Source organism: Ptychodera flava, chromosome 4, assembly GCF_041260155.1.
Source record: "Ptychodera flava strain L36383 chromosome 4, AS_Pfla_20210202, whole genome shotgun sequence".
In the NCBI taxonomy this organism is placed as follows: Eukaryota; Metazoa; Hemichordata; class Enteropneusta; family Ptychoderidae; genus Ptychodera; species Ptychodera flava.
The window spans coordinates 16,986,133-17,012,616 of NC_091931.1; the positions used below are offsets into that span (position 1 = coordinate 16,986,133).

A 26,484-nucleotide genomic window follows, 5' to 3' on the forward strand; every position below is an offset into this window, starting at 1 on the left:
AACTGAATGGTAGACCTTGCTTAAGCATACTTTGGGAGTAGAACAAGAACTTGCGATTGACGTACAAAACAAAACAGGGCGAAAAAAGTCATCAAAGGGTACAGCTACTTGGCCTTTAATACATTGAGCAAATTTTGCACACGGCCTAGCCTGGACCCCATTCTCCGCATTCGGCCTTCGTCCAAACCAAAACGGAGAATGGGGGTCCAGGCTACACACGGCCATACACGATCGAAAACGTAACGGTCGTATACAAACTCATTTTTTGTTTATTGCCGGGATGATGACTAAACCTATCTTGCATCGTTGAAAAACACGTAAGTTCATGTTCAGTTTTTTGGGAGGCATCGGGCCATAGTTTAAAAATGGAACGATTAGTTAATATATGATATTTTGAAATGGATACTATCGTCTGAAAAAAAAAACCCTTTTATTTAAAAGAGTGATCTAATAGTGCATAGCTTTACTGTTATCACCTTTCCGAACACGCGCCGTCCTCGGTATTGCACCGTTTGTCTGAATGTAGATGATACCATATTTTACACAATCGTTAATAAGTAGCCAGATATTGAATCCTTATCACGACCAGGCCACCTGACCGCACAATGCTGCCTGCTGAACAAAGTTGCGCGTGGTTGCCACTCACGAAGATGCTGTGCTTCACCTGGTCACGCCATGTGGGTGTGCATTGCATCTGAGCGTGCTTTTCTGATTAGAAAATCTCTTACGTCAGTGAGTTTGCGAAAAGCTATATAAAAGGTACAACTTTGCATTAAAGCATTCATTCATTTCTGCTACACGATGGAGTATATCAACGAGATAGGATTGTTCTGGGCTCCGCGGCTAGGCGCTGCGCTGATCGGAACGTGGCTTTTCTTCCGAATTCTGCTGGCATTTTACGAAAGCTTGGTGTTTCCAATCGTGTTTCCGGCGTTCATGCGACGATTCACCGAGATGTACAACAAAAACTTAGACAAAGTGAAGGGAGAGCTCTTCTGGGATATGCCGTACATCAAAAAGTGCTTTGAAGGTCAGCTGACGATACTTGAACTCGGGGCTGGAACGGGCGCCAACTTCAGTTACTATCCGGAGGGTTGTTCCGTCATCCCCGTTGAACCGATGGGAGAGTTCGAAGGCTACTTGAAGTCTTGCGCCAAGCAATACCCCGGCTTGACTGTGAATAAGGTGGTGAAAACTGCTGGCGAAGACTTAAGTTCCATCCCCGATGAAAGTGTGCACGCTGTTGTCGCCACCCTGGTTCTCTGCAGAGTTTCAGACGTCGAGAAGGTCGTCGAAGAAATAAAAAGAGTCCTGAAACCGGTGAGTTAAGTAAATGCAGCATTTTCTATTAGAGTAACACGCACTTTATCCCATTGAAAACTCAGCAACATTTTATCTCTATTTCACTCCTCATCCTACAATCTTACGTTTTCCCCATTATTCCAGCGAAATGTTTTCCCGCCTCATTTCGATATTTCTGACCGACTTTGTTTGAAAGCAACTCATGCTTTTTTGTGCAAGACGAACAGAAAATGTCAGCTGTCGCTTTAGACTTGCTCCAAGTCTGTTTTCAAAACAGAGTGAACTGAAGGAACAAAAACTTCAGCAGACTTTTGCGTTAATGGGAGTCTGTTGCGTTGATCGCGGGGTGAACGCCTTGGCCAGCCAGTAATCGCTGCTGCCGGGAAGAACCAAGCGATGGGTGACCGGTCTACTGTTGCTGTGACGACCGTATCATCTTCGGCAAACGACGCCCTCTGTGTCGGATTTTGTTATACGATTGCCGTGGCCAATACCAATACATAGTTTTCACAATGAATCGAAACCACAGTTAGTTGTTTACGGGTCAGAACTGGCTAGAGGGGTTCACATCAGCCGCAATTTGGCACCCGTTATGCGACAGATGTATGACTCTGGTCACAGTATGGTTGATACGAACACTTACGGTAATTGTAGGCTTTAATATTAAATCTCGAAAGACTTTATCTTGTGTGTGTCGCAAATTTTTTATATCCTGAAATTACTTATTAAATGGAATAACAACTGTTTTTTCTCTTTCGTATCCCCGTAACAACTGATAAACCTCATAAGGAATTTACTTAGAAATAAGAAAAAAAGCACAGCTTGGCAGATGTGCAAATAGTCTGCATTGGTGATAAAGGGTTCGAAATACGCTGACATAACAAACGATATACCAACGCGAATGATTTTCTAGCAAACAGCACAGATCTCTGATATTTCCATGGTAAAGCAGATATTGTTGGAGGCCGCAAAACAAAACGAGGAGTTTATATCACGGTTGTGACACGCGTTATCGTGGTCGGTATCAGGCGAGCTATACTGAGTGCCCTAATTGGACATTGGACCCATGCTTGCGCAATGTTATTGAGGAACTTGTAGATCTGTTGAAATATTAAACTGACTTAATCCCTGTTACAAACACCCGACTGACGGATACCTATTAATTTTGCCGTGTAATCTAGAACCATACAGATATAGTTGAATGTCTTCCTCAAAACTAGCTGCAATAATTGTAGCCCTTGGTTGGTGGGGATTGGGCTTCTGTCGTGCGGCTCGCGCCTTGCCCCAACCAGGGCTACAATTTCTCCCTATACCTGCTAGTGTAAAAGCTGCAGTGCGGATCTACACTGCATGGTCAAGGCACACACGGGGCCGCATTATTAGAGAATCTCGCCTTACCGTGTGCAAATTTCACTATAATCCTGCTCCCGGATAATGTTAGAGCCCTTGTAACTCCTATCGATGGTCAACTTTACTCCTTGCAGCTGAAAATGACAGTTTAATGACTCAGGCGCGAAGTCAATTCGAACTGGACCGCCGTCGTTGAACTCTGTACCCAGCCGACTTGTACCATTACATTTTAGGGGTGGCCGACAGGTGTGAGGGACTAATGAAAACGGTGGCACTAGCAGTACAGTAGCGCGCTAGTGGCAGTATAGTTGTTGTTATTTTAACGCTATCTTTTCGGAGGATTGAAAAAGGTCATAGGACTGTTTGCTCCTTTTCAATTACTGCTAGAATACCACTATCGCTGAAAGCAAAGAGAGACCAGTGACCATTGAAGAACTTGCCATCTTTATTTCCTGAGAAGTGAAAGAGATATTCACGCCATGCAAAGTCTGTCGTCTCGTCTTTGCCATTTGCCCTGACAACAAGAGGACACCGCGATATAATTATAAAATATCCAATCGATATTTACGGCTAATATACTATACGATATAGATCTCTAAGGCTATAAAATCTTCGATATATATCGGATATTTACCCGCCTAATTAACAAACTCTAGTATCATCTAGTAGCGAAGTTCGAGCCAGACTAGCGCTTGGCCAGAGCTGTAAAGTGGTGAAATGTCTGACAAATATTCGCAATCTTTTTAATCTTGAAGCTTATAGTGGTACATTTTCCGACTGTTTCAAATGTGCTGAAATAGTTCCGATTCATAAGGGAGGCTCTAAAAGTGATGTTAACAACTATAGGCCTATCTCCCTTCTACCAGTTCTATCTAAAATACTAGAAAGACATGTTTATATTAGTTTTTACAGTTTTATGCATTTAATCTTTTTTGTTACAACTCACAATCATCAGACAACATCACTCTTGTCACATTGCTTTAGTCAAGTTAACTGACCAGGGTCTATACTTTTACAGAATATAGATGAAGATAATTGTTTTTAGATATACTTAAAGATTTTTTTCATCGTTGATCATAACATTTTGCTGAGCGAACTTTCTGTGTACATGTTTTCTGATTTGTCACTGAAGTGGTTTCGATCAGACCTTACAGGAAGAAGTCAATGTTAGCTATTTAGGTGTACACGCTCATGTTTTGTCGATTGGTGCGGTGTATCTCAGGAGTCCATTTTTGGTCCACTTCGGATCATGTTATGTATGTCATTTTCCCCCCACACTCATCATGACATGAGTTTAATTAGTCTGGAACATTCTCAACTTTGTGTAAAAATGGGAAGCTTTAAATAGATACTACTACTACTGTGACTACTACTACTTCGGTGCTTCAAATTTATCAGATTTATTCAAAAACTGCTGAGGTCAATATCAAAGCATGTATGTAAAACATGCTGATTACAAGGAATTTGTTACAAAAGAAAGATGTATCCATGAAAAAGCACAGATGTGAAAATGATGTAAAGAAATCCTCATACAACCCGGCCTACTTCATCATTAAGATGTATGTTGACAGACAAGAAAATGCCGAAATTTTAAATTGATAAACACTGCATTATTGAAGTAGTCATGAGCAAACGGATGGAGGAAGTCCATCTGATTAAAATCAGGTGTAGAGTACGGCGACGTCTTCTTATGCGTACGCGGTATTCTCTCCGAGTCGCTGTCGCCTCTCACTACGCGACAGCGAGAGAATACCGCGTACGCATAAGAAGACGTCGCCGTACTCTACTTCTGATTTTAATCAGATTGGAGGAAGTCGTTCCTATATTGACCCTATTTCCATACTGAATTCATCATGCACACTGTAAAGTTTACTATGGTTCGAAGCGAGACTACATAAATGTCCTGTGAGAAAATTACCCTGGAATGTAATCCGCGTTTGTGTAATGAGTTAAGAAATGCTACGACCCTACAAAAACAGTAAAATACCTACGTGTTGTATACAAATAGCAAAGTATTTGGCAAAGCTGCACTATAAGTAACTATAAATAAATATCGGCGATTTCACAGACCCGGCGTGCCGTGGCACAAGGCTAGTCATTGTAGTATCGTCTAGAGTCCGGAAATTGCCGATAAATATTCTGTAAGTATATTTCACAGACGCAGAGTGCTGAGTCCAGTGTCGATCGGCGATTTCACAGTAATCCCGAAATCGTCGATATGTCAAACTTTGATACTAGATGGAAAATATCCGATTTAAAAAAAAAATGTTCAAAGTCACGCCGTCATGGACAAGAATGCATTTTTGGCACCCCACTTCACACATTGTGACCTTTTTAGTCGAACAGATTTTGCTTGGAACCACTCTTTCCACATTGAACAACAGCGGCATCTTGTAAATGTAGTTGTACCATGGAGGTGGATGGTTGAACTTTAATAGTTGTGAAAGTTGAACTAGTTATATGGAGTTTAACTTAGGCACACGCCTCTGAACAATGTACATGGACACAAAGTTCTGACTGCTTCAAATGACCCGTTCCCGTGTGGGATTTATTGAACTAGTACGTAACTTATTTGAGAAAGTTGGGAAGATAGAGCACAGGCTTTATTGAACTAATTAAAATGCGTAGTTGAACTTCGGCAAAAGTATCTCTCTTTATTCACCAAGAGTTATATATTGTCATGAAAATTACCCACCCCTTTCAATCCCATAAACTAGTCCTACGAGTATGGCAAGAGTGTCCGGCTTTGGCTCCGGAGGCAGTGAAGGGCTACCCGTAAGCATGCTCATTCAGCTCCCTCACACCTGTCGGCCACCCCTAAAATGTAATGGTACAAGTCGGCTGGGTACAGAGTTCAACGACGGCGGTCCAGTTCGAATTGACTTCGCGCCTGAGTCATTAAACTGTCATTTTTCAGCTGCAAGGAGTAAAGTTGACCATCGATAGGAGTTACAAGGGCTCTAACATTATCCGGGAGCAGGATTATAGTGAAATTTGCACACGGTAAGGCGAGATTCTCTAATAATGCGGCCCCGTGTGTGCCTTGACCATGCAGTGTAGATCCGCACTGCAGCTTTTACACTAGCAGGTATAGGGAGAAATTGTAGCCCTGGTTGGGGCAAGGCGCGAGCCGCACGACAGAAGCCCAATCCCCACCAACCAAGGGCTACAATTATTGCAGCTACCTCAAAACCAAATTCAAACTTAAAAGGATGGACAAGTCGCTGAAACTTTTGAATCTAGTATTCGCTCTGGTCATGCGACGAATAATAGAGAAATGCCAGTTTGAATTTTAAAAACCCTCCACTCAAAGATTTCATGGGAAATTCATCAAGACATTTAATGATATCATAGCTGCAAATACGTGCGCGATCGTTGAATACCAAGTGTGGTCAAAGTACAATCTAAAACTGAATTCAAGCTTTTCTCATTGAGGTTCTTGATGTCGTGGTGACAGCTTTGTTTAAAAGCTGACCCGATTAGCTATACCAAAGTGATTGCGACACTAGGGCCTCCGGAGTTCTGTAAATCGTAAACTGAGGGAATCGGTACCGTGCATGCGAATATTTCCCTGGGCTACTTAGGCGAGAACCAGTTAAGTTGACCTCTTTGGGTTGGACGGAGCAAACGGGGTCAAAATCTTTTTTATCGCCCGTTATAGCATTTCAGCATGCTTAATCTGTCGAGCAGTTTCCTGCATGAGGAAATGCATTTTTTCCCGGAGAAAAGTACTCTCAAGTGTCAATGTTTTCATTCGTGCAAACCTTATAATCCTTATAATTGCATCAGTTTTCACGCACCTGCTATTTTGTATGTTATTGGAGAATCCCAGGCAAATGATGGAAATTAAGATCATCGTGAAAACATCTTGAATAAAATAGCAATGACGTGCGTTATTATTAATGAAAAGTCATTGCCAAAGATGGTAGACTATAGGCAAACCCATAAATAGGGCTAGATTTCAGAGGGGTTCCCCCTCCTGAGGTAAACAATTGTGTAATGTGGAAACACCCTCTGAAGTAAAAAAAAATATTGCACGAACGCAAAGTCCACGAACGCCAAAACAAAATTGGATCCATTATATTTATATTATAAATTACTAACAAAATGCATACTCACCCATTTTCAAACTCCAGAAATCAAATGGTGCTCCCCTAAGTTAAATGGACATAAACTGGGCCGAGTGAACATAAGTGTACATTTCGCTTTAAACTTCATGCTTCAACAAATAATTACTGATTTTCATCACTAGTGTGGAACAGTATTTTTCTAGGACAAAATAATTCGCATTGTCTTTGGTTTACCAGAACCGTGAATAATGAACTGTTTCCTTGATCCCATTAACATGAGTTACTCTGTTTGAAACAATCCTTTGGCACAAGCAATTTCTGCCCTTGCACACGCAGCGCGCCCTCAACTGTCATATTATTATGTGAGGTGCTTTCATTCAGGAGCTTGCTCATATGGCGTGTACCGGTAAATGCACGTCGCATCTCCCATTATCTGACACGAGAGTTCGTCATATCTGATCATAGCTTTGTAATACTGATTTTTCCGTGTGATTATTTTCAGAAAGGAAAATTCTACTTCATCGAGAACATTGCGGGCCATCGCGATTCATGGACCCGTGCCATCCAGCGGTTTGTGTGTCCAGTGTGGTCGCGCCTATTTGGAGGATGCCAGTTGACGATGGACACCTGGAAGTACATCAACAAAGCCGGATTCTACAAGGTTGAGTATCAAAAGATCTCGGCTCCATTGCCATCATACTGCCACTTGTTGCGCCCTCATGTGGTTGGCTTTGCCGTGAAGAAGTGAACCAGACAGAGACATGAAGATACAAAGGCGAACAGAAATTGATATAAGTTATAAATATTACACACGAAGAAGACCCGGTGGTATTGTAAGCACCTGTAGTCAACTCGATATGAACCAGGCGCCACTTTAACTGGGCAGCTTACACGTGATAGCTTTCGCTGTATCCCTCCTTGCGCATGTTACATTTTCCACACGCTATGACGGCTGTCAATCTTCCAATATAATCACAGTAGCTTGCAGTGCCTTCATTCATTACCAGAGAAAAGCACGGACGGGACAGGAAGGAAGGACAGGCAGGTGCGGCGCTGTATCCGCCAGGATTGCATCCCATTATTACGCCGTGCTCATCAGTAATGCAGAGCACCAACTTGCAGTAGTTGTCGTGATAACTTCGTTTCACATTAGCTTGACTCACACAAGTTTTCTTGAAAAAGTTTTCTGTATCACTTTTTATCATTATTATTTTAAGAAGGCCTTTTAAGGTACAGGATTAGCAATATAAGTAGTAAAGTGTCAGCCTACGATAAAATGCTGATTCACTATTCGTTCCAGTACAGTTGATAAAATAAGCCATTGTATATGTATCTTCATTGCTTGGAGCAACTTGCTTGTTTCTTCAATCGAAACGCCATTTTAAAGAAACATTACAGAAATCTATGCTAACAGTAAATTACAATGCTTCAGTCGCAATCAGCTTCCTAAATATTTAGGGGTAACACGATTGGAACTAATTTGGGATAATTGGATGGTGAAGTAATGTTGATTTAATTAAAAATTTGCAAATGTAACCTCATCTACTTTTCTTTATAGTTACACACTTGTTTTTATGATTAATTTGTAATATTACAACATTCATATATAGGGCACCTAGCATTTTTGAGAAATTTGAAAAATATGAAGATGCAATTATCCCAAATTAGTTCCAATCGTGTTGGGTTCAGTTTGCCACAAAACAGAGTGAAACTACATGAAATGAAACATTAGCTGTATTTCAAAACGATGTATGTAAATGAAAAGATAGGAACATTCTTTTCCTGTTCACTGGTCAGTGCTTCCCCAATATGAGGAATTATAAAGAAAACGACAATTTTAACTTAATTAGCTGTCATAGAGAATAGCATTCATCACCGTCTGAAGTATAAGAGACCTACTTAGCCTAAACCGCTCATCACCGCACGATAGAATCGACAACAGCTGGTTTCGTTCAGGTTTCCTTCTTCCTAACTTTGAGTTGATTCAGGACTGTCTTGAGGACGTGTACATGTGCGCGCACAGGCCTTTACAGCTTGCGCATGAAGTACATTTGCTTTTATTTATGCCGAGCAGGAAAATTGCATTCACACTCACCCTCTGAGGCGAGGAAGAAGAATCGCAGGCATACGGAAATGACGACAAAAGAACTTGTACATTTTATAATTTGATATTGATTCAAAATATCTCACACACACACACACACACACAAACACACACACACACACACACACACACACACACACACACACACACACACACACACACACACACATATATATATATATATATATATATATATATATATATATATATATATATATATACATACATACATACATACATATGTATACATTACAGCTTTTGTAGTTTCCTGCGATGTGTATCTACAAAGAAAGATTTTAGAATCTCAAACTGGCCTTTATATTTATCCTCAATAGCGTTTATATGAAAATACGTATAATAAAAGTACTTCTTGCAAAAATCAAAATGGTCGATGGATCTTCCTTTCGTCATATTTGTTAGTGTCGTTTGCGTAAACCCACAAAAGACTCCTCAAATTAACGGTTTTATGGTATTTAAGGCTGTATGCACCTCGAAAGTGAAAGACTTAAACTTTTTGCTTAAACTTTCCTCGATGAAACTATCAATTATTCCCTTAGCAAATCAAGAGTGGTGGTAAAGTTTGGAACTAAAGAAACATTTCCTAACATACACCGATATTGGAAACTACAATGTTGCCACCATCCCTGTATTAACTCTATTTTCGAAAAGCTAAGACGGTGATTTTTTTTCTCACTCCAAGAGCTTTAAATGAGCTCCCAACACGTGGTAGACCAGAAAATTATTGGAAAAATTTGAGAGTGCAAATATCTGTCCCTGGGTCGTGTACTACCTTGACAGTAAAGTTTGTTTTAAATTCCTGCATTTAAATCTATAAGCCTCATCAATTAACCAACACAATGACATTGCTTTGTTGATATCATCTAGTGGTTGGACGGGTTATATGATCTAATCTTCGATAAAAATAGATTGTTCCATGCACCATTAAGGTAGTGCGCACCTAAGAAAGCGTGCTTCTAAAGTACACTTCTTGAAGCATGCCAGCGATAACTGACTGACATAAGTCTTTAAAGCTTTACTAGCCTTATCTTTTTTTCATTTTACATGCCAAAACATGTTTTGGATAGAATGTTTTCGATTTTGGATTTTGGATGTTATTGAACCATATCGTCTTTGTAAATGTCGCTATTTCAATCCGTGGTGATGGATATGACCGATGACATTCTGACGCATTTACGCGTATATTTGCGACAGCCATATTTGAGTGGCATGTCGAAAATTAATAAGTTGTTAAAATATAAGTTGTGCCTTCGTCCCCAGTGTTTGAAAAAAAATATCATGGTCTCACTTTTGTGACATTTTACACAAGTTGCATTTGGTTTCCTATCGAACAAAAAGTGTGAGAAGATACAACTGACGGGACTTTAACGTTTTGTATAAGAGAACCAAATTACTGCAAATGTACGTGTTTCCATATTCACATGGCCGCCACTGTGAAGTGTTTTCTTCATTGACCAAGTAGCATACCAACGTCCCTTTCCTTTAAACTGCTTGCACAAGTTGCCACACCAAGTTCGTCCAAATTTAAGCTAGCAGTTTATGTCAGTAAAAGCTTCCATGTGGTCCTAAGTCTGCCAGAATTCGCATCTAGTTATAAAAAGGAAAATTAACCTCAGGCAGAGGTGATTGAAAGCTTGTCGGATCACTTCAAAATGTTGAGTGAAAGTGCAATTTTTGTCATAATCTCCGTGTCTCCGTATAGTTAACTGTACCGATTGCAAATTATGCCGAAGTAATGTTTTTTGCGCCCACTGTAAATTCCGAAAGGTAGGCTGGTATGCAGTTAAAATACACAAATATTTAACACAAATATATTTCCATATTTCACAATTTCTGATACACAATTCCCTTAACTCGTATGCGTCTGGAGAGCACCTATTTACGTCACCACATGGTTCAATGGTGACTGCTTTGAGGAAGTAAACTGGTCGCAATGTAAATCTCGTGGCTTGGTTTGATAGAGGTAGTAGTGACGCGCGACAGGGAGCCTGCCACCTGGGAAATAGAATGTGTCATGTTGAAATGCTCACGTATAGTCACGGAGTATGAGATCAAAGGTCATAGGCAAGGCTTATGCGTGTACTTTTACGTTGGCAGGGAGTTCAAATAATGATAGTGCCCATGTAGCGTTTCTTATGACATCTACACTGTGTTTGAACCAACAACAACACAACAGTTATGTTCGTTGAATTTTATTGGTCAACAATAACATCAACACGACTGATAAACATAAACAACAAGACAAACAACAACAACAACGTTGGCAGAGAGTTGCATCGGTTCAAATAATGATGGTGTCCTTGTATCGTTCCTTATGACATCCACATTACGTTTGAACCAACAACACAACACAACAGTTATGTTCATTGAATTTTATTGGTCAACAAAAACTTGACTAATAAGCATAAACAACAATACAAACAACAACAACAACAACAACCAGATGTCTGGGTACCCTGTGCTAATCTATGTGTAAGTCATGTATGGGGACTTGATCGCTCATCTCTGATCGTTGGCACCAGGATTGGGTAAAACGGAGTCATTATGTGTACAACCGTCGTCAGTGGGCTATGGACGGACGCGTACAATACTCTCAGGTACGACCATGCATGTAATGGCTATACTATAGAGCTGTGCTTAGCGTAATCCATGGAGCTACAAAAGTTCATGCGTAATCCTACTTTAAATACTTGTGCACATGCGAATACGAAATACCTTCTCTATATTTCGGAGACGATGTCTCAAAGACGTCTTGAAGTTAACCAAAAGGTAATTCTTTCATGAATGTTGGCTTATCAAGGTAAAGAATGGCAGTCTTTATTCATATATGTTGTCTCACTTTAGGACGAATACTAACAAAAATGCAGAATGCTGATACCATTATGAGCTCTGGTCCGAGCGAAATCAGTGTACTGTAATCTCTGCCCGCAAAGGATTTTCAAGCCAACAGCAAACCCATGCAGGATAACCCCCCCCCCCCAAAGTACAACGGATAAGAAATCTTCAATACCGTGTGGAGGTAGGTAGCTAAATACACACGCATGTTTAGGCCAAAGTATTTAAATTCTTTGTTTTGCATCCCCACCCGCGTAGGTTTTTAAGGTTTTCATGAAAAACACACGCAATGTATTTGAATATGAAATTTTAAGACATGACCGCTTAGCTTTTCTGAACTAAAATTTTGTTACAATTTTTTATTTGCTGCAATCAACTTACATTGTGTTAATTTTCTTGTGTGTGTTTTTCAGCCGCTTAGACGCGTACCTTTTCCCATTTAGAGGACGCAAAACAAAGAATTTAAGGTTCCAAGACAAGAAATGTGACCTTTTTAATCTAACAATTCTCTAACGGTTAATAAACTCAGAACCCCCGTAAAGTATACATTTTCTGAAAGCCTACATATATGGGAACATTTTGGTAACCACAGTGTCACCATTGTTTACATAACTATCACGTGACAAGATAATTTGCATAACCTTTCAAAAGTCGGTTTTCCCTATGTTTTGTCTCAATACTTCAAAATATCTGACTCAAACTTGCTGGAATGCAAGCTGTCACAATGCTCTTTCAAAGTGTGTCTCAGATTTTTTATATCTTGCTTAGTTTTTTTGGAGCACAATTTTAAAGAAATCAACTATGCTTAAATTCACTGCTCTGGGAGTTTTTTCTGGCATAAAAACTGTTTAAGAAGGTTTAAAAAAATTCTGAGACACTCTTTAAAGACCTGTAGGATAGCTTGCACTCACATGAATTTCAGCCACATATCTCAAAGCATTGAAACAAAACATAGGGAAAACCGATTTTTGAAAGGTTATGCAAATTACCTGTCACATGATAGTTATGTAAACAATGGTGACACTATGGTAACCAAAATGTTCGCCTATATCTAGGCTTTCCGAAAATATACAATTTACGGGGGTTCTGAGCTTATTAAACACTAGAGAATTGTTAGTTTAAAATGGTCAATTTCTTGTCTTGGAACCTTAATTACTTTGGCCTTATCTGTATTGTCAATGTACTTGTTTTACTCGTTCAATAATATTGCTAGTAGCCAAAAAGAATTGGTAAATTGCTTGGGCCAATTAAAATGACCATTTTTGTCATTTTCAGTCCTGAAACTTATGCCATGTCACAGACATATAAAATCATTCTTCTTACCATGGAGGTAGTAGAGACTACCTCCATGTTATTACAGAGTGTGGGGTGGTCCATTACAATGTAAATCAATGATATTTCGAAAGTTTATAGCATATATTCCCTTATCACGCTTTAGTCAGAAACATACCAATCAGGTATTTGAAGGCGTGGCCTAGTTCATGTCTGTTTGCTTTCATGAAACTTGGTTGGATGAACAGGTTGGTGATCAAGATTTATTTGTTGATGGTTTCGGTACACCAATCCATTTGGATAGAGACAAAGAGAAGACAGGAAAAGATCATGGCGGCGGAGTGTGTTTTTATGTAAATGAGCGATGGTGTAAAACCGTGACTGTCCGTGATGGAATGTGCACACCTGATATTGAGCTATTGTCTATTTCTCTTCGTCCGTTCTACATTCCCAGAGAATTTTCTCAATTGTTTTTCACTTTAGTCTACGTACACCCACGAGCGAATGTTTCTACAGCAGCTGAACACATATCAAATAATTTACAGAAATTGGATGCTCCGAAGTTTGTACTTGGTGACTTCAATCATTGTGACTTTAGTAAGAGTGCAAAAAATATCCACCAATATGTTTCGTGTCCTACTCGTTTTGATAAAATACTTGATAGGTGTTATGGTACAGTTCCTGACGCATACAAATCTTTTGCGTTGCCCTCTCTTGGATCTTCAGATCACAATGTTGTAATGCTTGCCCCTATCTATAAACCAGTCATTAAGCGGATTCGTAGAGTAACAAAAACTGTGAAGAACTGGTCAGTAGACAGTATTTCTAGCTTACAGGCGTGTTTCGAATGTACTGACTGGGAGATGTTTTATCATTCCTGTATCGATTTTAATCAACTTCAATGTCATTTCTTCCTATATTTCATTTTGTGCGGATTCTGTTATTCCTACGAAAAATGTTAAAATTTTCCCCAATAACAAGCCATGGGTGACCAAAAAATTAAAGTCTATTCTCAACCAGAAGAAGAGAATCTTTTTTCGGGGTACATCAGGCGAGAAGCAGTTGATAAACAAAGAAGTCAAAAGAGCGATTAGGCAGGCAAAGTTAGATTATAAAAATAAAATTCAATCAAAGTTTCTTTCTGGTAACTTTCGATCTACTTGGCAAGGTATCAAGCATATGGCAGCAGTAAATAAGGTTACTCCTTCAGAGTCAAAGTTACACTAAATAACTTAGACTCAGCGGCGCTGCCAAAGGTCCTAACGAATTCTTCACTCGTTTTGAAACAGAGGATTTTTCATCTCAAATCTCAATCTAAAACAGTCATTATCTCCTGAGTTAGGGATGTCTATTGAGACAGAGAAAGTAGCTAAAACTTTAAAATCATTAAATGTGAACAAAAGTCAAGGTCCTGATTGTATTTGTGGTCGCACCCTGAAGTTCTGTGCTGATCAGCTTAGTGTAGTCTTACAACACCTTTTCCAAGTTTCTCTTGATACAGTTAGTATTCCTGCCGTATGGAAAAATTCTATAGTAGTACCAGTCCCAAAGAAAGCTAGCCCTAAAGAACCCAATGATTTTCGACCTGTTGCTCTTACTTCCCTGGTAATGAAAACATTTGAGAAAATAATTAAGTCCATTATTCTGACAAAGGTTGCAACAAACTAGACCCCCTACAATTTGCATATCGACCGGAAAAGGTGTTCAAGATGCTAAGCTTTTCATTCTCAATACACTGTACAAACACTTAGAAAAACAGGTGCTCATGCAAGAATCCTTTTCGCAGATTTCTCCAGTGCTTTCAACACAATCCAACCCCACATCCTTGCAGAAAAACTCTTAAAATTTAATTTTAGCAATCAACTTGTTCTTTGGATTATTGACTTTCTTACAAATAGATCACAAAGCGTGTTTGTCAATGGTATTTTGTCAAGTTTCATTCAAACAAATACAGGTTCTCTCAGGGTTGCGTTCTGTCTCCTCTGTTGTACATCCTTTATACTGACAATTGTAGAAGTACACATGAAGGTAGCCATCTGCTGACGATAGTGCTCTGCTTACACTTCTACAGGGATCAGAATGTCATCATGGTCCCGCTCTTTGTGAGTTTGTTGAGTGGTGTGATAATTCGTATCTAAACTTAAATGTTAAGAAAACTAAGGAAATGATAATTGATTTTCGGAGGCAAGAACGCAACCCTCCTACGTCCATTGTTCACGATCAAGAAGTCGAGATTGTTTCGAAGTATACATACCTTGGTTCAATATTTGACAACAAATTGAAATGGGATCATAATACCGATGCTATACTGAAGAAGGGGCAGCAAAATTGTACTTTTTAAGGAAACTGTGTTCATTCATGGTTGATAGACAAATTTTATCTCTTTTTTATAAATCTTACATTGAAAGCGTTATCTCATTTTCATTCATTTGTTGGTATCAAAATCTGTCTGTTAAAAACAAACTTCACTTGATAGAATTGTTTCACTTAGCTAAAAACTAATTGGTATACCCCAGAGAAGTCTTTCTACGTTTCGTAATCAGCAAGTACTCAGGAAAGCCCGCTCAATTCTTTGTCTAGTGATCACATTTTTACAGCAGAGTTCGACACACTTCCCTCTGGTCGGCGTTTTAGATACCCGGCTTGCAGATCAAACCGGCGCAAGTTGTCATTCATTCCAACCGCTGTGCGGCTTTTAAGTGATTCCTAAACTGTTTTTTGTACAGTCCTTTGTCTCCTACCATTTTGTAAATTTGTATTATATATTTTTGATGTTGTATTTGAGCCACGCTTTTTAATTGCCCGTGTTTGGGATAAATAAAGTTCTATTGAATTGAATTGAATTGAATTGAAATTAAATAGTTTCAACCACACAGTAGGCTGTGATTCCTCAATTTTCTCATTGCTATTCCAAGCATGTTATTTTCATCCATCAATCTTCATTTAGAAAATGTTAGGACGATAGACGAATTTTCAAAAGACTGTATTTATTATTAACACAAATTTTCGGTGAGGTCGAACAGGCTGATCGCACATATGATCGATCCAAAAAACGATGGACTTTACCGTACATTCTGCACGATAGTCCGTTGTAAAGTTCCGTCTTCTAAACCTTGGAAGTCTCTACCTCATTGAAAGTGCACTAAACGTCCTTGGAAACACTGAAAAGGACATGAAAATAACGTCTACTCGATAACATACCGATAAACTCGATAATGAACCACAACAACACAGAAAATTCGAGAAAACATGCCAAAAGTTCCCTCGGCTGGCGAAAACACGTCTTATGGAAATCACAGATTCTACTGTCCGCCAGAGAGGGCGCTGCATTTAACTTTCGTCGCTCCAGAGCATTTGGAGTCATAAACCTGTCACGTTGGAATGGAGAGTCTCAGCATATCTTCAGCAACTATAATGGTGTGACTTATCCATGTTCTCCTTCGATTTATGTTTTTGTGAGCTATTCTGGAACCAGTTTGAGCAGTGGCATGGGAATTTTATCTATCCATTTACATTTGGAGCAGTCGGAGTCAAACACCTGCCAAGTAGGAATGGAGACTCTTAAGACATCTCCAACCAGTACAATGGTGTAACCCATCAATGTTTTTCTTCATTTTATGTTTGTGTGAGCTATTCTGAACCTGTTTCAATAATGACATTGAAATTTTATCTATCGATTTACATTTGAAGCGGTCAGAGCCACTCATCTGTCACGTGGGAATGGAGACTCTCCAGACATCTCCAACCACTGTAATGGTGTGACTTATCCATTTTCTCCTTCAATTTATGCGTGTGGTTCGTGATCTATTCTGAACCAGTTTTAGCAAAGGCATGTGAATTTTACTCTATCTACATTTGGAGCATTTGGAGTCATACACCTGTCACGTAGGAATGGAGACTCTCAACATATCTCCAACCACTATAGAGGTGTAACTCGCCATTGGTCTCCTTCATTTTATATTGTGTGAGCTATTTGGAACCGGTTTCAATAATGACATGGGAATTTTATCTGTATTGACTTTTGGAGCAGTTTGAGTCACACTCTTGTTATATGGGAATGTAAACTCTCTCATACCTCATAGAACCTCATAACGATCAACATCCTTGCCACTTGTACCAAGACTTTCGCAAACAGTGCATGAATCTCTTGCACTCACAGGATACTCACATACTAACAGCAATCATGTAGATACCAGTGAGAATTTTAACATTCAGTTCCTTTGTAAATTCTGTGAGCAATAAAAATACTGATAATTTAACAATGCACTCACCATACTTCTCTGTGTAGCTGGTGTGTTGTTAGTGTATTTTAAGAAACCTTGATTGCATAATTATTTATTGTACAGCTCCACTCACCCTCAGTGCACAAACATTTGCACTTGCACAGACAGCTGCCCTTCATAGAGCCTGATCATTTTCTGTTATATATGTCAACATCTGTACGCACTCGTACAGTCGTTGACCTTGTTTCATAAGGAAATATGCGCCTGAAAGACTTAAACCTCTGCACAAATTTTCCTCGATGAAACTTTCAAACTTACTCTTATTAAATCGAGAATAAAAATCAGGGGTCACCGCGCATAATTTGGGACCAGAGAAATAAATTGCTGACATTAACAGGTATTTGAACTTCAAAATGGCTGCCATCCCTACGTTAACTTTATGGGGAAAATGACATTTTCGATTTTTAAAAAGCTATAAGATGGTGAAATTTTTCCTTATTCAAAGAACTTCAAAATTAGCCCAAACAAATGGTAGATCAGAAAAGAATTGAGAGTCCGAATATCTGTTGCCGAGGCCCATTCTACCTTCATTGGGTTTTATCTCTTCTGATGAAAAGGATGATATATATAGACGTATACAGACATATCTTTTTTCGGTCTAAGCAATAACTCATCGACTGAAATACACATTGTTCCATTTAAAACATGACCAATTAACGAGCAGCTTTTGTATTGTATTCACAACTACGGCGATGACAAATACACAGATACACAAATATACGAACGTGTGCGTACACGCTCAGAATTTAACCTCTGGTCTGCCGCATTGCAGGTAATTTTAGGCCAGTGAAATATAAAAGAGCTGATGAGATATGTTTTCTTTACTTCGATATATAATTAATTTAGGGGATCGACAAACACGTCACTGAAAAAATGGCCTTGGATAGGGGTGTTTCCATTGGGAAAGCTCGGCCAACCTCACCCATTGCCCTTACACGTACCAGCAAATACCATACAAAATAAAAAAATAATCATAAACGTTGCAAAACACATAGTTTATCACACATTATAACATTTTCCGTCTTTTAAAATGTACAAATAAGTAAACTAATCCTGTAAAACGTGCCACATTTGTCTTTCTGCAAGACAACCACAGTCGCCATAAATCACAGTGTCCTGCAAATCGCATACGAAGAAACTTGAAACAAGATCTGTCCGGAATAGTTAACAAACTTGCATAGTTTTTTCCTAAGATCCTTTAACCATAGAATATATTGACAGGGTTATCGGTACAACTACTGTCCATTCTATGCAAAAACAACTATAAGATGTTATTTATAGATGAGGAAATGCTACATAAAGGTGAAATCCCTTTGTGCGAAAAGACACTGTTAGTATTTGGATACGATTTTACAGTTGCCCAGAGGAAAAACAAGTCAAATCACAAGGCGTGCTGGCATTTTTCAAAACCTCGATGCAAACTGACGCACTACAAAAACAATTTACGTAAACTCTACTGACATTTCAAATTCAAAATGATCGCTATTCTGTGTTAACTCAATTGCTAAATGTTCGATTTTTACAAGATGAATTCGGTGATAAGTGTATCAACTCTGCAAGCTTCAAAATAGGTCATAACAAACAGCAGAAAAGGATAAAAAAATTGAGTATAGAACAAATTGTTGTACTTTTGAAGTTTACGTCATTCTCAGTGGGTTTTCCAGTAACATAACTTTACCTAAAACCTTCATAATCATCCTAAAACAAGGGCAGTGTATGTGAAAGACTTCAGCGATTTAATAAAGCAACAGTTACTGTTTCACTTTATCTTACTATGGTCCTTACTGCAATGGAAATGGATGTGAGCATGCTATGCTTGTTCTGAGATTCTGATAAAATGTTTTTACAAGCCAAACTTTCTCATATCGCTAATCCATGATCGCGTGGCTTTAATTGCACGTCTTGAGGAAATTTCATTCATCTCAATTATTCTCTTAGGGTACTGCGACTGGATATTGTCGAACCAATGGAAACGCATATTCGGGAAAATAGACATGTGTCTGCACTGTGGTCTGTCTGCAACAAGAGAAGCAGCTTTTGAATAAACCATCCAAATCGATTAAAGTAGTTTGACAGTATTCAGTTCAACTTCAGGGCCTTCACTTGAAATGCAGTGTATGCATGCTTTACTTCTTCTGGTCACTTGATGAACTCGATTCTTCAACAGCTTGAACCTAAGGTATCACTTAACCGAATGACTTTATTTATACTTGTAAACAATAAATGCAAATTGTTGAACAAATCAACAAGGTGACTGTCCAATTTGATATATTCACTATTGAATCTGATAAACTTTGGCAGCACACCATATCTTCGAACTTGATTACGTACAAATATCTTGAAACACTCATTTTTATCACGATCTCAGACATATTTTAATTCTATCTCTAACAAGCAAAATTTAGATATTTTTAATAACTTCAGTAATTTTCGTCATGGATTATGTAAGATCCTTTTTTCTGAATAATTACTTTTATCTGGATGTATTTCTGTGTATCTTTCGCTGTGTTGCTGTTTTTTTGGTTTTTTCTTATGTTAATTCTCCTGTCTGTTTGTTTACGTTGTAACTGTTATATATTTTTCGTTTTTGTATTATATTTTTATTTTCAAACGAACCTGTTATTGGGGCAACCTGTTGGTTCGAGATTAAATAAAATAAAAAAATAAGAAAAATAATTGTACCAGAAACCTCAGTATGCCGCATTGTTTAGACATGCCCATCTTAGCCACAGGTGCTCGCGTCATCGCCTGGAAAGTTGGCTGTAGGCAAAAGTGTAAGGCCAAAGGTCGAGCCTTAGTAGTTCATGCAGCTGAAAAACCTACTACCGAGGTTCGGCCCACAGTCATGGATCGACTATCCTGTCAACGCTGCGAGCACCTGTGGTAAAAGCCAGTGTGAAGGTACCGGGCAATTCACGTGCATTCAAGTAATGTTTTTCTTGAATCAGTTGCTTTATTTCATTTGTCATGCTTGCTAATAAGCTATGAAATCTTGTATGCGAGAATGTATTTTGTCTAAGGGAGCCTTCAGTTATTAAGAGGGGGTGGGCTGAGGAACTGGTGGAGGGTCACATTTTATAAACTTAGCGTGGGGGAGACGCGCGCATTTTACATTGCTAAGTTTATGATCAAGGCAAAGTCTGCTAATATGACCTTAAAATGCGCTCACTTTCCAGCGTCGTGATCGAAGATTAAATATCGTAACCTGTCATCATGACCTTGGACTATCTAAAATAAATAAAGGGAAGGACCATTTTTTCTTGCAAGGATGTGCAATATATGTAAAGCAATGTGCAATCAATGTATAGCAATGTACAATCATAAAGCATTACAATAAAACAACAGGCCTAGGACAAGCACGATGAGTAAATATTTTCACGAAAGAAACTCTCCACAGAAACGAATAGTAACACATCCACATACAGACTGTACTGACAGGTATTGAACACATGGTGTCTTTGGGAGTTGTAAAGACACTGAGACCAAACGAACTAAAAAGGATCTAAACTTACAGCTGGTAGAAGTTTATCAGATTCTGATGCAAACAATACGCATGTGATTCCAGTATATACTTTTATTTAGATAGGGTTTATATGTTTAAAATATGTAAAATAAAAAGCTGGAAATTCCGAGCGAGTGATTAAAATGCTACAATTACAATTGGAACAATATAATACATCAAATGGCATAAAACAAGAGAAAGTACAGAAAGTTTACAAAAGTAATCATTGAACACATCAGAAATACAATGCATCGAACGAATAGCTTCATTCATACCGACTGAATGCATGCAAGGACATGCTTGCTCTAATACTATGCAAATTATATGTGAAAAACGCCGTTCGTCTAACTTACTTGTTCACCAGCACTGATATATGTCACAAGCACATCAGAATGCACTGCTAGAAATGAAAATATAATATGAATAAATTGAAGTCTGTGCTTCTGATCTCGGTCATGTCGGCAATTAAAATTGTTTCCTCGAAAATCCTACTGATACGGGATATTTCGATTTATACTTTGACTTTTTCGCCAATTATTGCATTAAAATGCTCACTCTGGGCAACTGTAAAATGATTCTTCCAATCACCTACAGCCCCTTTTCGCACGAATGGATTTTGACCTTTGGGAAATATTTCCTCATCTAAGAATGTCAAGTTTAACAAGCGATTTTGCACCGCACCGACGGTAGTTGTTCTGACAACCCTCTCGATATCGCCCTTTGTGAAGGGACGTTGAAGAAATTCTGCGATTTTGTCAATGACTCCGCGCAGATCTTGTTGCATTTCGTCGTATGTGACGTGGAGGACGTTATCTTCAATGCCCTTTTGTAACCAGTCACCAACATGTCGCACCCATGGTGTTAAGTGTAGTCTGCTTTCTTGAAATCTTTGCAGCGTTTGTTCCAATTTTCCTGTAGAGTAAGCACCATTGACGAAGATTTTCCAGAAATGACATGGGACTCTACTACATCCTTGGGATTTCGACATATATAGATCAGCTTAACATCCGTATGTTTCAATACATGGCAAGGGGAATATGGTAGCTGGGAGGTGAGTAAAGAAGAGCCTAGGCGATAGCAGGTCATCTATCTTAACTGTTTCAACAACGTGCTGACATATTCTGCCAAGGTAGCTCGTAAAGAGTGTATGTTCTTCGAGAAATATTGGGCTTTCTGTATGAGCAACCTTCAATAGTCCCCAGTCACCATACATGGCTTTCACGACCTCTATCAGCCACATTGTTACTAGCAACCTCTACATCATTTGGTCTGAATATGAATCTATCAGCTGTTCGGGATTCCAATTTCTTCCTGTCATAATTAGGGACTGGACATAAATTAAAGGGGGTTGGGTGGGGGGGGGGGGGGGCCGGTGTTTTTCGAAACACCGCTGCATCAAAAATAGTGACCCTTCAAAAGTTCATGCACAAAAATTAGTGACCCTTCCCTTATCCGTGCATGAAAATAAGTGACCCTCCCCTGTCACTCAATACCCCCCAACAAAACCCGCAATGTGTTCAAGACCCCCTTCTGACTTGCTATACTTTTGAAGTCCCCCTCCCAAAAGGAAGGCAAAATGTGGCCGATATAACGCTTTGTCCAAAAAATATCAAATCATATATGTGTGATAATTCATGTTAATGTACTTTGCTTGAAGAGGCAGGTAAAAAGTGCATGCGTGTACAAAAAATGTAATTTTTAGATTTCATCGATAATGTTGATTCACTATACATGGTAGTCGACTATAAGAAAACTATGAACGTGTATTTTCCAATATAAAACTAGCAATATCTGTTCATCTATAGATGTTTAATAACTGATATAAATATACTTAAAATATGATTAGCATGGGTTGTTTACAAGTGCACATGTGAACAAGATATTTCATTTTGGAATTTCGCTCAAAATGTTGATCCACTATACATGGGAGTCTATGACAAAACTGCAAAAATTTTTTTCACAATTAAAAATATGCACTATTTGTGCATATATGGACCCTGAATAATTGACATAATTGTACTTGATTAGAAGAGGGTGGTAACACGTGCATCTGTGTACAAGAACTTTGTTTTTGGAATTTCGCATAAAATGTTGAATATGATCCATTATACATTGTAGTCTATGACGAAACTATGAATAGTTTTTTTAAAATACAAAACTTGGCAAATCTGTGCATCCATGTTTGCTTGATTAGTGATATTTATGTTCTTGATTAGACTAGAGTGGTTACAAGTCCATGTGTGTGCAAGAAATTTGATTTTGGAATTTCACCGATTCATTATACATGGCAGTCTATGATGAAACCCTATGAATAATTTTTTCCAATACAAAAAAAGGAAAATCTGTGCATTTGTGCACTCGATTATTGGTATTAATGTTCATGATTAGACTGGAGTGGTTTCAAGTCAATGGTTGTGCAACAAAATTGATTTTGGCATATCACTGAAATGTCGATTCACTATACATGGCAGTCTATGATGAAACTATGGATATTTTTTTCAATACAAAGCTAGGTAAATCTGTGTATTTATGTACACCTAATTATTAGTATTAATGTTCATGATTAGACTAGAGTGGTTTCAAGTCCATGGTTGTGCAAGAAATTTGATTTTGGAATTTCACCGAAATGCATTGTAGGCTATGAGGAAACTACAAATAACTCATAGGTTATCTGATCCTTAATTGTTATTCAAAAGTTGTTCGACCTGAAGCTTCCAGTTGTTATTGATGACACTATGCACTATTCTGAATAGTTTGTATTCTGTCAATGTCCTCAAAAAAATAAACGGTACATACAGCGACATGAATGTTTGACACCTACCTATATCCAATGTATTGTCAAAAGGGAGAATGATATCAAATGAGTGACCTCGCAAATTGTTATTGAAAGAGTCATTATAAGGGACAGTTATGCAAAATAGATGAGTTGGATAAGTAGAAATCATGACAACTTAAATCAATTTGGCTGCTTGGATCATCAATACATTGTTTATTATACCTTCAAACTTGCGCCCGAAGGGCGCGCCGAAAATGGAAATGGCAGAAAATGAAAGTGCCAGGAGGTATTTTTTCTTTTTTCAGTATTCCATATTCTTCAATACATGCACATGCAATTTCAGCTTTAATGCATGATAAAGGTGACCCTACCCCATAGGCTTGCACAAAATTTTATGACCCTTCAAAAATGCTTGCGCGAAAAATGGCGACCCATCCCAAAAAACACCGGCCCACCCCCTGTAATTTATATCCAGTCCCTTACTGGTAAATACGTACAGCTGTACGTACCCATCAACTCTGAAAAAGCCTTCTTCGTGTGCCATCTTGTGACCTCCCTTTCAATTCTTTATTCAAAACCTATATCCAAGACCTTCATAATATATTTGCTTGCACATGTTTGACCTGCTGGACGGTTCAATGTGTCTGCCCATAAGCGGCCTCGACCTAAATACCATGTACAATAGAAAAGCTGGGGGTTGGAGGATTTTAGCTTGCGGGCGTGATAGATAATTCGCAATTTTACTAGGTGACTAGCACGTAGAGTGTACAACTCCAAGGCTTACTCACAAATATAAATTTAGATTCGTATCTTTGATCATTACTGCAACAAAAAAGGGTAAATCTTATATATAGTACTGCGACCTAAACATTTCAAACTTTGCATACCTTTTGAGATTCAGTTTTACATTCACTGACATGTGAGGTCAAATCATGGATATGCATACACTGTGTGATTGTTTGAACTATGTACAGACAGACAAACAGACTGTGAGAGACAGAGACAGAAATAGAGCACCACAGAGAAAGTCAGTGTGAGAATATGGCATAGACTGTAAGATAGACACAGAATATAAAAATATGAGTTATGTACTGAAAAATTGTCCTGGGTCAAATTTTCAGTTTGCGGAGATTGAAATCTTGGCAAACTGTCACAGTAATGTTGCTTCTCTTATCTAGAACTCTACCTGAATTTCATTACAATCAAACTTTCATTGCAATCACCCTAGAAGCTATAACGTTCAGAAGATTTCTGAAAGCGTATTAGAAAGCACGGCTTGAAACACAAATATAACATCAATTACTTGAAATAACTCTCTATTCCTAGTCTCAGTCAGGTCGAACTTTAAAACGGCTTCGTTGAAAATCCTACTGATATGGGATATTTCGATTTACACTTTTGACTTTTTCGCCAATTATTGCATCAAAACGCTCACTCTGGGCAACTGTAAAATGATTTTTCCAATCACCAACAGTACCTTTTCGCACGAACGGATTTTCGCCTTCAGATACCATACCCTCATCTACGAATGCTAAGTTTGACAATTTATTTCGCATCGCATCGACGGCAGTTGTTGTGACAACCCTCTCGATATCTTCTTTCGTCACAGGACGTTGGAGAAATTCTGCGATTTTGTCAACGACTCGGGGCAGATCTTCTTTCATTTCCTCGTATGTGACGTGGAGGACGTTGTCCTTGATGCCCTTTTGGTACCAGTCACCAACATGTCGCACCCATGGTGTCAACTGCAGTCGGCTCTCTTGAAAACTTTGCAGCGTTTGTTCCCAGCTTCCTGTAGAGTAAGCACCTTTGATAAATGCTTTCCAGAAATAATACTGAGATACCACGACATCTTTGGGATTTCTACAAATATAGATCAGCTTAACACCCTTATCTTTCAATGCTTGGCACGGGAATATGGTAGCTGGGAGGTGTGTATAAATGAGACGAGGCGATGGCAGGTCATCGATGTTAATTGTTTCAACGACATGTTGACGTATTTTGCCGAGGTAGCTCGAATACAGTGTCTGTTCTTCGAGGAATATTGCGCTTTCTGAGTGGCCAACCTTCAATAGTCCCCAGTCACCATACATGGCTTTCAGGATTTCTATCAGCCATGTTGTGCCTGATTTCGGAAAACTAGCAACCACTACATCGTTCGGCCTGAATTGGAATTTATCAGCTGCTCGGGATTCCAATTTCTTCTTGTCAAAAAGACGGAGAAATGCGTACCCATCCACCGTAAAATGGTCTGCTGCAGTTGCCATCCTGTTACCTCGCTCCCCGATTTAGCAACTATGGCCTTAAAAATCCACTCACTTTCCAGCGTCGCGTCGTGCTCGAAGATTAAATATCATGACCTGTCATCATGACCTTAGACTATGTAAACTGGACTAAATAAATAAATTAAGGGAGGGACCATTTTTTCTTGCGAGGGTGACAAATATGTATGGCAATGTACAATCATTAAACATTACAATAACACAACAGGACAAGCACGATGAGCAAACATTATCCAGTTCCAATCTATAGCAAGCGTTCGTATGTGGTTGTGTTTTTTCATAAACCCATCGACATTTTCGGTTTCAATAGAGGAATTTTAAAGTAGATGTTTATGTTGAGGTTCTGGCATGCTGAAGTCTACTGCATGTTGAACTGTACTCCTACTTTTATTTCGTATTTTCGAAATTAATGTGTGCTTTCCAAATTAACATTATTGTGCTTCTTGGATTACAGACTCTGGCCAAACCCTCTGTCAAATGTATTCATCTGACCTGACCTAAATTAGTCGGACACAATGTGACAATGCATTGAACGGACCCAAAAGGTCTTCTCTGATGTCTATGTTGGCGGCGCTGCATACCACTCCGCATGTCTGCAACACACTGAATTTACCAAATAGACTCCATTATATTTTCTCTTGTCAACGTACTTACAATGTGCAGTAGATTTTAGCATCCAGCAAAATCAAC

At 38.8% G+C, this 26,484-nt stretch overlaps 2 protein-coding genes across 2 annotated transcripts; one reads left to right on the plus strand and one right to left on the minus strand.

Annotated features, from left to right (window-relative positions):
* The first annotated feature begins 675 nt into the window (after positions 1-675).
* Positions 676-9,211, plus strand: LOC139131033 (thiol S-methyltransferase TMT1A-like). The gene is made up of 2 exons (XM_070696948.1): positions 676-1,320; positions 7,225-9,211. The coding sequence occupies exons 1-2, from the start codon at positions 802-804 to the stop codon at positions 7,468-7,470; spliced, it is 765 nt and encodes a 254-aa protein (XP_070553049.1). The 5' UTR covers positions 676-801; the 3' UTR covers positions 7,471-9,211.
* A 15,668-nt stretch (positions 9,212-24,879) lies between these two features.
* Positions 24,880-25,779, minus strand: LOC139132102 (sulfotransferase 1B1-like). Its single transcript, XM_070698493.1, has one exon. It carries the CDS (start codon positions 25,777-25,779, stop codon positions 24,880-24,882), a length of 900 nt encoding a protein of 299 aa, XP_070554594.1.
* Between the last annotated feature and the right edge of the window lie 705 nt (positions 25,780-26,484).

Excerpts from the sequence above, each read along its gene's own strand:
- LOC139131033 (XM_070696948.1), top strand. The coding sequence starts at position 802 with ATGGAGTATATCAACGAGATAGGATTGTTCTGGGCTCCGCGGCTAGGC. Across the intron at positions 1,321-7,224 it reads TAAAAAGAGTCCTGAAACCG|AAAGGAAAATTCTACTTCAT; the intron begins GTGAGTTAAGTA and ends GATTATTTTCAG.
- LOC139132102 (XM_070698493.1), bottom strand. The coding sequence starts at position 25,779 with ATGGCAACTGCAGCAGACCATTTTACGGTGGATGGGTACGCATTTCTC.